Source organism: Acipenser ruthenus, chromosome 9 (assembly GCF_902713425.1).
Source record: "Acipenser ruthenus chromosome 9, fAciRut3.2 maternal haplotype, whole genome shotgun sequence".
NCBI classification, from domain to species: Eukaryota; Metazoa; Chordata; class Actinopteri; order Acipenseriformes; family Acipenseridae; genus Acipenser; species Acipenser ruthenus.
Genome location: NC_081197.1, coordinates 12,973,657 through 12,985,812, shown reverse-complemented (window position 1 = coordinate 12,985,812; position 12,156 = coordinate 12,973,657). Strand labels below are relative to the sequence as shown.

Below are 12,156 nucleotides of genomic sequence, written 5' to 3'. Positions count from 1 at the left end.
ACAGGATTGTGTGTTACTTTATCAGGTGCTTGGTAATAATTACCAAATTAAATGACATTATTGGTTGACCGTGATATTCAATAGCTGAAGATGGGGAATTAATTTAAACCTCCCTGTAATTTAATATAGCCTAGTAGCCTTTTGTTTCAGGGATGAAAGATTATATTGCAGTTGCTGCAGAGGCTCTCTGCTCTGCAACTGTTAATGCTCCCCTACACATTACCACACTATATAGGTGTCTGATAACGACTGTGGTAAATTATCTGTCTGATTACATATCTGGATTGTATAGAGAACCTGTGTGTATTATTATTTAATATTAGTAGCCTGCCCACAGCTACACCGAGCAGTGTATGAATGTATGCTAAAATCAGTCTCTTTTTTCCCCTTTCTATAAGCTAGCCAAATATATACTGGTGACAATTTTAGAGTAAAACTGCAGTATAACAGCCCTATAAACACAGTTAATATATCATTATAGTCCAGCTGCAGTTACAATGTACAGGGGTTAAACTACAAACGTATCTGCGATTATGTAGCACACACTTTTGTTTAAATGGGCTGATCTCACGTGACTGTATATTTGTTATGCAAATCCCTGATGTGTATTCTGCAATATGTAAAAGCTCTCTGCTGAAATCAATTGTTAGTCACAATTGGCAAAACAGAGGATCCGACAGAAGGAGGGCTGATAGCAGGTTCTTGGTTGGCAGGTGCTTCCATGTTCAGTAGCAGCCTCAAAGGTCATGAACCTACAAACCATTCTGAAGAATACACTGCAGCAGTTTTCCACCGTCCACTTCCCTGGAGGAATATGAGGCGGTAATTATCGAGGAATGGGTCACCTATCTCCCCAGAACAGATTAAACTCCTGTTATTTTCGTGCTGCTGCACTCCAGTTACAGTGTAGAAGTGATGGCACAGTGCTGAAGCAACCAGGCCTGTCTGCCTGCTGCTTGTCAGAGACAGTGAGTGAGTAGGAGTATTGTGGGGCGTGGGTGGGTGGAATATCCTTAGTTTTCACCAGAGCCATGCAGGGAAGCCCTCTCATTAAAGCAGGGAAAGGGCATATCTGGAGCCCGTGGGCGGTATTTGATATTGTTTGTTTCAGTAGCTGCATATGTCTTAGCATGTGCTCTCTGTATGCAGACAAAAACACTGCATTGATATGTTTTAGGTGGCTATTTCTCTACCGGTCCCTAACTATTTATGATGGTAGATAATTGTGGATGCATAAAACCTGTTTTGCATATAACCTTTTTTTTTGTTCTTCTTATTAATTCTTAGCCGACACTACAATTGCATTATTTTTTACACATTATTTTTACATACAATTACCCATTTATACAGTTGGGTTTTTACTGGAGCAACCTAGGTAAAGTACCTTGCTCAAGGGTACAGCAGCTGTGTCCCCCACCTGGGATTGAACCCACGACCCTCCGGTCAAGAGTCCAGAGCCCTAACCACTACTCTACACTGCTGCCCTCTCTTTCCTATGAAAATGTTGTACAGGTATTACCTTCTTCCACATCTACAAAGGCTATCATAACACTGCTGTGGAGATCTATATACAGCTTGACCAAAAAACTGCATTGCCATTGCTTTGCCTGCAAATGAGAGAGTGCTATAGAAATGCACCTTAAGTTTCAGTTGGCTATACTGAAGGAATTTGCATTGTAATCCTATTTTGGCTATATCAAACATCCATCAGCCAAGACTACTGTAGTTTTCCCAAAGGGCCCTAAAGTGCCTGACGGTTGGAAAGAGTTCAATTCTAAGCAGTTATCCTGGAGAACAGATTAGGTTATATAATCCTTTATTGATTTATTTTTTTTTTTTTACATATTTTAATAGACTGGGACCTAGGAGTCCTGTGAGGTTCCAACGTGATTTCCAACGGCATATGTTAACATCGGACGCTAAGATAAGGCAGGACCTCGAGGGCCCGCCAGGACTGAAAGGGTTAATTCTGGCAACAATGTACTTTTTACGATACAATGTACTTTGACATAAATCTGCTGACATTTAAGAGCTTTGGGTAGTTTCCCAGAAGCCTGATGAAATGGTTTGCAAAGGACAAGAGTCTATATGATGGGAATTTTGCCAACAAGTGACAGACAAAAATTGCTATGGAAGTCTCACCATAAATGTAGGGTACAGTATATTTACAGAAATGAAGTCATCAATTTGCCACATTCTATTTTTTTCCATATGTGTTGAACCCTATGTAGTTCTGAATCCTTGTGCAATTTTGTACATGTTAAGGTACTTTTTCCAACTTCATTTTTTTAAGGTGAGCTCCATCTATAAACAATATCATCTTTTAATATCACACATCGTGAAGCTAAACAACATACTGAAGACCGGGGTTTATTATGTGGTTCGATAAACGTGGGGAAATAAACATGGCAATAGTTCATTTCTATAAATATATATACCCTACGGTAGTTCCATTTCGGATGAAACAACTTTCATAATAAATATTTTATTTGTGGCTCTCATTTGAAGGCAAAATGTGTCCTTTAGTGTCTCATGACTTTTACTATAACATTAAGTATTGTTGCTTATTTAAAATGCTTCTCTGATTCACTTGTACTGCAGAAATCAACTCTAGTTTATTGATTAGTAAGAGCATATTACAAAGCAGTTCTTGTGAACACAGATTTATACAACAAACACTGTTTTATTTGGAAACAAAACTACTGGTTTTGTATCAGAGATAATTAATGTTTTATTGCTTCAATGCAACAACATCTTAGGATAGCTGTTGGCAAAGTCAGTATTTCCAGTTCAGGTCTTTGTTCCAACCCGGCCCTCAAATATTAGTTAACTCCCGAAAAACGCTTGATCGTCTAAGTCTACCCCTTTGTATTACATATATTGGTGATCCTAAAAAGTAGAATTGTTTTGAAAAGCAGAAACATGGTGGTGATGATGAAATGCATACTGTCTCCTGTGTGCTGGTTAAATTGATGAATATGCACGGGACTAATGTTAATCTCGCCCTTTCAGCAATTTCCAGGCAGCTCCTGAGGTGGTCAGAAGGCTGTGCAGATTTCCTGCTGGTTTTACTTGTTCAACAGGTTATAGTGCTCATTCTTTTGGTAGTTTTGCGAGTTCCAGAAAAGCCAGATGATTTTCTTTGTAAAAACAATGTGATGTGTGAGCCAGTTTATAATTATTTCCCATTTATCACGGTCAACAGCAAACTGGGTTTCTGGAGATTTTTTGTTTTTGTTTTTGTTTTTATCAATGCTAGCTTAAAGCCACGATTCTGGATAGCTCTTCAAAGATATCCTCTGGTAAAGTCCATAAACACATCCTTCATTGTCTAATGGAAAGCAAACTTTCCTCTGATTGACTGAGAATTGGTTATTAACTACGGTGTATATAGAAATAGAATGAATACAATGTTTTTTCTAGTGATTGATGAGTATCCTGTTGGATCCTGATTATTATTGGATATAGAGCTGTTTTTGAATTCTCTGTACTCAGAAAGACTAGGGGTGGAGATTTTGTTGCCCATTTTTCGCTCACTCGGACCGCTTTCCAATATGATATCCTGAATAGATAAGCATCTCCTCTTTAAAAATATGCAAAACAAGTAGAATTGTGTGTGTGTGGGGGGGGGGGGGGGGGGGTTGTTGACTGATAACCTCATTCAGACTACTTGCTGATTAAATACCTTGGTATCGTCGAATAGACGATTATCTTCTCTCTTTAAAAATATGCCCCATTTACCGCCAATGCTGAATTACTGGGTGGAACATTTGTTTCCTATTTTATCCCGCGTCCTTAACCAGAAACCTATTTTTAAGATAAAATCAAGAGAACATGTCATACCCAGTAAATTCGCATTAAGTACATGTTTATAAAATACCAAACCACAGTCGTTCTGTAGGTTCTGAATATCGATTTCTCTCTCAACTAAAGTGTTATGTAGTTGAGAGAGAAATCGGTTATATGTGCATATCACTACATAACAGTGTAATAAGTGAATCTAAAACGTTATTAAGGTATTATAAACTAGCAAATTACTATGTTGGAGGACAACTCGCTTTCCTCTTGTTTATTTAGTTTTTTCTTCATCAGATCACTATACTGTCATCTATTATTCTCTACATATGTATAACATGCAGCAATAATACACCTAAAGAAGTCTGTATAACTAAACGACAGAGAAAAATAATGTAAGATCTAATAAGTGTAAGTACATGTCTCCTATTAGGACCCAGCGTTGCCCTGTAACGGGGAGGCTGTGCCGTGACCGAGTGGGTGGTTCCAGCTGTCGCTCACTTCTCTCTCTCTCTCTCCACTCACTCAGTCAAATCTGATACACTTCACATCATTAACCTGAAATAGCGGAGGTAGTGCAACTTTGGGGTCCTTCACAGCAGTGACCGGGAAAGTGTCTAATAATCGGCAGTTGACGTTTTTAACCCTAGACGAGGTTTTTGTTTTATTGATCTGAGAGAGAACCACCTCACCTCTGTCGGGAGTGCAGACAGACCAATTGCATCTTGTGGTCGTTTTCTTTCTTTTAAAAAGGTCGCTAAGAGGATACAAACCTACTAGACTGAAAATATATATATATATATATTTTTTTTAAATCGTTTTTATGCCTGTTCTATTTCTCCCATCGTATCCGTTGCGCTAGGTTTAGATTTTCTTTCTTCATTTTTAACAGGTGTGTATTTACGTGCGTTGTTTTTCTTTTTTCCCTTTATTTTATCTTGCAGAGTTCGTTGGTTTCTCTTTAAAATATACATTTTATTATTGTTGTGGTGCTTTATTTTTCTGTTTAATTTAAGTTTCTAGCGTCCTTGTTTATTTTCACGCTGAGGTTTATATCCTTAGGTGCCGTACCTTATTTTGTTGAGTTGCGGGATAGTTGTTGCGTTGTTTGCAAGGATGTCGAGGGACACTGTTCAAATCCCGGACGATTTGGCTTTTACCAGTTTTAAAAATGAATGTAACTCCGATGAAGGCTGGAATGTGACTTACAACAAATCCGGGACTACCGTGTGGATTCAGGGACTGGACGAAGAGAAATCGTTACACAAAATAAAGGTACGACGATTTAATTTATAAATAAAGAGGTATTGTTACAAACTTGTATTGGACAGGCGTATGATAATGCTTCTAAAGTTGTTATAGCAGCCTAGTGTCTTATATACCAAAAGTGTAATATACATTATAAAGCCTGCCATTAAGGAACACCTGTCGCATTACAAGCCAAAGATGACGTAGCTTATATTTTTAAAGACCGGTTGTTCGGTAAATGCGTGTATCCGGTTAAACACAGACAGCGAAAAGTTATTGAAAGCAATTTGTAGTGTATTTGAATTACAACCCCCCTCGAATAGATCTGGGGTGTAACTTGATTCACCAGATGTATGTGATGACAGACAAGGAAGAGAAAGGCAGCACTTACTGTATTGTTGATGGTAAGTAAAGTGCGGCGTTTCTGAAGATTTCCGGAGTGGGAAAGCGCGCACATGGGGATGAATGGTGTGAAAAATACTCGAAGTATATCAGGCATGTAAATAAGACTCCCTCTGAGTTTAATAACACACACCTGAGCTTGTTTACCTATACATTGGGGCTAATCAAGTACATGTTATGCAATAGCAGTCTCATTTCCTTCCCTGTAAGCTAAGTAAGAAATAACAGGTAATTTAGTTAGGACACCCTATCTTTTGACAGGTGATCTTTGTAGCTGGCAGTTTTAACATTAGGAAGTATGATAGGCTACTAACATGATTATTCTGTAGAGAGGTGTCAGTTTCCTAAGAAGCAAAATAACATCCTTTGATTGTTTCATTTTTTTTAAACGAGATAGTTTCACTCTGTTCTTGCTTGTTTTTTTGTTGCACATTCATGAGCGTGTTTCCTATGTTATATAACCACGTTTGTTTTCTTTTAACTTTGCTGTCAGATGGATCTAATACAATATTAACATGCGTAGCGCCTTGTCATTTTACAGACAGAAGTATACTAAATACTTCAGATGTTGGGTTGCCATAACCTCAGCACACAAAGGTCGCTATATTACTAAACTGTGACCTTATATATGGCTCCTCCTCCGTTGATATCGATTGAATAGGGCCCTGGCTGTGTTTGGCCTGAGAGCTCTGAACCTCCCCATTTCCCATGTCAAACCCCTGTAGTGAAAAGCACCTGTACAAAAGGAGCCTCAAGAACAATTTCTCATGTTAGATGGTCTGGATTTTAAGACCACTGTACGTGCTGTTCACTACATCTTCTGGCTTTGTGATTGAATGTATTGGCCCTGCTTTGCTTGTTTTGTAGTCTGAAAGCCAGACACCCTGTTGTTTATGAAACGGTCATGTTCAATGTGTTCAAGTCTACCCGGTTAATGGGATCCCTGGCCTGTAATAAAAGCTCACAGGGACGATTTACTCGTCAAGGTCTTGGGCTGCAGCAGTAAGCACACTTTATTTTTTTTAGTTCTGCTTTTACACAATAAAAGGATGGCAGTTCACTTTAATTACTGGCAGGCTTCTTGGCTGTGGCATACAGATTATGAAGTTGGGGTGCTTACATATTCTAAGGTCCAGCCAGCTTTTAAAAAAAAAAAAAAAAAAAAAAAAAAAGCTGACATAGCATGCCATAATAAAGCATTGACAGCATGTTTTCAGGGTTTACTGGTGTTAAATACCAGGAAGCAGTTGAGAGCAGAGACTTGTTTTTTGAAGCCTTGTAATATCAAGGCGTTCTTATTCCCCACTTGCTGTGTACTGTGCTGTCATGTGCAGCAGTTCTGAGTCACTTTGATAATCTTATTCCAAGAGATTTTTGTCCCCACTCTTAATAGACCTTGGCCGTGGTTTAAGACGCATTCCTGAAGTGATTTGGGAGTGAAGTGCAGGTTTTTTTGGCTCAGTATTGTGTCTTCTTGGAGTTGTGTTAGAGATAAAGCCCATGAGGTGATCAATATTTTATAATTATTAAGATGAATTGGCTAGACTGGGAGTGTGGGATTTCCAGAAACGATGGATAGAACAATGTTTCCTACCACTGTTCTCTAAATCATTGTGGATTTATAGCACCACTTTCCTTTTTTAATACTGAAGAGTCTAGTTTAGAATCGACACAGAAAAGCAGCCTCTTGTATTGGAGGCTGTGTGGTCCGGTGGTTAAAGCAAAGGGCTTGTAACCAGGAGGTCCCCGGTTCAAATCCCGGCTCAGCCACTGTGTGACTCTGAGCAAGTCACTTAACCTCCTTGTGCTCTGTCTTTCGGGTGAGATCTGCTGTAAGTGACTCTGCAGCTGATACTTAGAGACACCCTAGTCTCTGTGGGTCGATTGCAGCGTACCAAAGTTAGTCCACTTGAAGCAGGTTTAGTCCACTTGCTTAGACTAAAGTTAGTACACTTGTTAATCCCGGTTGCAGCGTACCAGATGATAACCACCACAGGTGGATCATCCGCTAAATCGGACTAAAGATCCTGATTGCAGCTTATCAAATCGGACGTGAGATGATCCTGCTCAGGAGGACTAACTTAGTACTATGAACAGGGTTCTCCCCAGGGATTCTGTACAGCCGGGGGGCAGAACATTATAGCCGGAGAACTTTTAACGGAAAAATAAACTTGCCTTACCTTAAATCTATAATACGACAAAGAATTTGAATAATGTGTTGTCTTTCGTTGACTATATCTGGTTGCGCTTTTATATGTGCTACAATTTCTTTTTCATTACTGTTTTTTTATTATGGTAAATGACCATATTCTTATTTAGGCACTGCACGATTTGACTGGGGAAAGATAATGTTGGGTTATTGGAGTCCCCCCCCCCGTCCCCCCCCCCCCCCCCCCCCCCCGAAAAAAACGGTAACTTTTTTACAGTACAATAATACGACAAAAAATGGAGTGAATTTATCCGAAAAATAATCTTAATATTTTTTTAATAAAGTAGCCAGCGCAAATATAGCATTAAGCGGTGGATTGTGCTGAGTCACAGAAGTATCCTTAATAAAATTGACAATTGCAGAGTCACAGAAATATCCTTAATAAAATTGACAATTGCACTATGTAATGATATAATGTACCTTAATATATTATTGATACACTATATTAAGCAATTATTCATTTTCTTAGGTAGACAGCGAATGTATGCGGTAGTTTAAATAAACTACTATAGCAATGTGGCACCCTTTTCCTTTTTATCTAATTTATTATGGTTGAGGAACAAAGTGTTCTGAAGAGATTGTTTTCGTTTTTTCATTAAAATATTTTACAAACTTTTAAAACTGGGAAGTGGCGCCCTTGTCACTGAAACCGCATGTTGCATTTTGTGGTTACAGAACATTGATACGAGTAAGTTGTAGCTGAGGAAGGAGGAAGTCCTTGTGGATGATGTCATTGTAGTTCTGTTTTGTGTTTCCCACACTGCAGTATGTAGAAGGTCGTTGTCGCGTAGTTTTGATATGTTTCGCAAGCACAGTTTTGCTAGTGCTTTTGAAATCCTTATAAACAATCATCCTTGCTCATGTTACTCAGTACAGCAAAACAAACTTAGGCTTACAAAGCTGTTTTGTGTGAGACACAACACCGAGCGCTGTACACATTGAATATAAAGCTACAGTCATACAATTCAAAGATACAGGCCTAGGCAACTGGAATCCAACCTTCTGAATTTTTTTTGTGAAACAGACTAGGGCTTTCAGTAAACTTCAATTACTGTGCAAGGAATATCAGAGGTAGGTGATGACATTTATGAATGAGAATTCTACAAAAACTACATAGGTGATCTTTGTAGATTGTATTGTTGACATCAATGGAAAGGAATGGATGGCTAAGGTAAGTATCCTGGGCTGGACTGAGTGGGGATTGGAAGAGAGTGGTGCTGGGACGCCATCAATGGGAGCCAGCATTACACTTCAGCGATCAACACCAGGCCAGCGGGAAATCCACGTTACCTGGCAGAGGAAAAGCACTGAAGGCTCACATCTTACTTCAAAGTGTACAGGTGTCTTGCTTGGTCCCCACCACTACTATCTCATTTCACTGTGTGAAAGCCCAATATTAGCACGAAGTAAGCAACAGCTACTCTGCAGTGGGAAACAGTGGAATAGATGAAAACCTACAGATTAAAAGTGTGAGGCATAAGAGCAGAATGTCTCTCGTTTCTAACTTAAAGGCAACTTGGTACAAGTATGGAAACCGTTCTCTAATTACTGACCACTTGTTTCAATTCACTTTGTATGGGATTGCTGTTTCAGTCATCAGACACCCTGATGACTTTTAAAAACTCATCTTCTCTCTAAGTTCAGCAGGTATACCAGATAGGAACCATTAACCTGCCCCATTGCACCACTCTGCCCCCAGTGGGCGTAAGAAATGCCACCTTTTGTTTTACTGTATGGGGCATTTCCAACTATTTCGTATTTCAGACCCGTTTTCTTTACTATGGAAATAATAGTTGTCACTGTCTAATGTGCTCTCCGAAGAACGATTGAGAAGAGACCACGTAATTTACATAGCACTGAGTATAAATGCAAATTTCACTGATGAAACCATCTGCGCAGGTCTGGAAGAGGAAGTCAGGAGTGAGGGAGATGGTCTGTTGACTGCAGTGCAAAGTGTGAGCCGTTTGACTGAGCCTGGCAGTAAACACACCACTGGCACAGTTCTCCTCATGAGGTTTGTAGGGAGATTCAGTGCAGGTTCTGGGTCCGAGTCATGCACACTGCACTCTGTTGGGCATGCTGGTGGCTTGACATTTCTACTACTATCGTCTGTAAGGGTGTGCATTTCATTTACTGCTTGGTGCTAAACTGGATCTGCTCCACCAACAAGCTGGCAACACCCCAACTTTCTTTATTGAAGTACAACATTGCATTATATGAATTGTATACAGATATCTATTGGAAGTAATCAAAAGTCTTCTTTTTTCTATTTATATTTCATGAATTGCTGTACGTTGATATAACATGATAACCAAACATGATGTTGAAGGGGGGTAAAATGCATGTTGGACCTCCATTTATCGATATGAACATTTTTGACTTGCTGTGAGTAGTATTGATGGTAAAAGGATTCTTTATTACACTGTTTGTTATTTATTGCTTGGCGTGCAGGACGATGTGAACGTGGTTTGAATCCTGCTGTGGTCTGGTTATCAGACTGGGCTAGGGAAACAGGGATCTCTGCAGTGGCCTTTGAGCTCCTGAAAGCCTGGGTTTACCTAATTGAGCTCCAGTGACCACTGCTGATCATGCGCTCAACGAATCCAGGCAGAGGCTGAATACTTCGTTAGCTTTGATTGGCTCGAGAGCAGGGACTTCGGACTCAGAATGGTGTGTCAATCAGCAACATACAGCAATCAAAAAATAGATTAAATAAGACATCTACTGGTTAGTGTGGACTGAAGGAGAAGCATTGGCAGGAGGTTCGAAGCAATTTCTGAATATGATCTTTAAAACCTGAGAAGGAAAGATTATCGGATTCCATCTTCATACTTCATACTGTGTGTGTGTGTGTTTGTTTCTTTCCAATCACTTTCCTAACCTGACCATGAATATAACACAATTTTTCATGATAGGAACGGCAGCAGTATTTCTACAACCTTCATGGTGCTGGGATGCAGAGCCTCGTCAGAAATGAGGGGGTGCAATTATTGGTTTCTCCCATATTAGTCTTGGATGCCTCTGGTTCATTCGAGCCAGGTGGATTCTGATTAGATGTCTTGTGTACGTAAGCATGTTTCATAACGCTGCACATCTAACGGGACAGGAGGATCTCTGGGGAGTGCATTCAAAAGCTTTTCCCTGCATAAACGTCTTCAATTATTAAATGTGGGGACACGCTGTTAGCTTTCCAGGGACTTGGAATTTTTCGCCTACCCTGCAGGAACTCAAAGTGCTTTTTTTCTAATTGGAGATAAGAAAAACCCCACACGAGTCTATAAGGCAGAGAGAACCTCCAAATGCATTTAATCCAAGCCCATTTATTGCGAGCTTGTCGGAGGTGACTGGATGTGACGAACAGAAACTTTTTTCAGCTCTTCTGGGATCCCGCAGTGGCCTTGTAGATATATGGACAAAATGTAATGTAGCCTTCTCAACATTTTTTTTGTATCAGAAGGAAAAGACATGAAGGAAATGTGTCTTTTTGGGAGAGGTGTATGTGTATCTCCTCTCTAGCAGGAAAAGCTATTGGGTCAAGTGAGCAACTGCTCTGAGTTTCCACGCTAAACCCAGCAAAGAACTTCTCTATTTGTTTTCCAACTGGAAAGCTTTGTGAAAGCATTGCTTCTACTGGTACGGTACCAGTGGCAATACTTTACCCCACTGGAATGTTCTGTGTAAATCTGATCCAGGACGTACTCGAGGCTAAGCTTAAATGATGTGGAATAACATCAAAATGTGCACTTTTATTGTGCTGCTTAAGTAGTGCTATGTTTCACTAACTATTGGAGGCTTCAGTACAGTATATGGGAGTATTTAATGACTGGGTTTATTGTGTACGCACTATCAGTAAATGTAGGCTAATCCACAGGATATTGGTGTTTAAACAGTTTGAGAGAATGCAGCTGAAAGGGCTGAAATATCATCAACTGGGCTTGGAGGTATTTGACTTCCCAAGAGGCCTTGTGTTTGTCGAAGGCTGGCCTGGTTTGCTGAATGAACGCTCCTGTGACGTGGGGACAGCGGCTGAGCAGCTGTGTACAGGACAGCCCTCGGCTCCCAAGGCTGTTGACAGGTTGGGCACCCTACTGCTTCCTGAATACTTTAACTCTTTTTGTGTCAGTGTGGTGAAAAACAACTTCTGGATACACATTCAGAAGTCCTTGACAGTAAGCTTATGACAATAGAAATCCCTTTGCAGAACATTTCACATTCACTTAACTGTACGCAGGACACAAGTGATTTTTTTCAGGATACTGGCACCAGAATATATTTAAATCTTTGGCACGGGCTGTAAATACGCATGTTACTGATAGAACCCTGTTTGGCAAGTTTTTTCAGAATAGGCCCAATGCACCCCTGTACACAACTGGTTGCTGTATTGCAGATTGGAATTTGGTACAACCCATGTAAAACTAAAAAGCAGCAGAGAGTATTTGACTGTAATTTCTATTTTTACAAAAAGGCTTGTTTAATTTGAGTTATAAGCCTGTTCTAGTTCA

The 12,156-nt window shown here is 39.8% G+C and overlaps 1 protein-coding gene across 1 annotated transcript in view; it reads left to right on the top strand.

Moving 5' to 3' along the window:
* The first annotated feature begins 4,256 nt into the window (after positions 1–4,256).
* LOC117405823 (START domain-containing protein 10) overlaps positions 4,257–12,156 on the top strand; it is a 22,783-nt gene continuing 14,883 nt past the window's right edge. The window contains exons 1-2 of the mRNA XM_034009206.3: positions 4,257–4,687; positions 4,858–5,070. Coding sequence (XP_033865097.3) covers positions 4,912–5,070 — 159 coding nt within the window. The 5' untranslated portion in view covers positions 4,257–4,687; positions 4,858–4,911. The remainder of the gene's footprint in view (positions 4,688–4,857; positions 5,071–12,156) is intronic.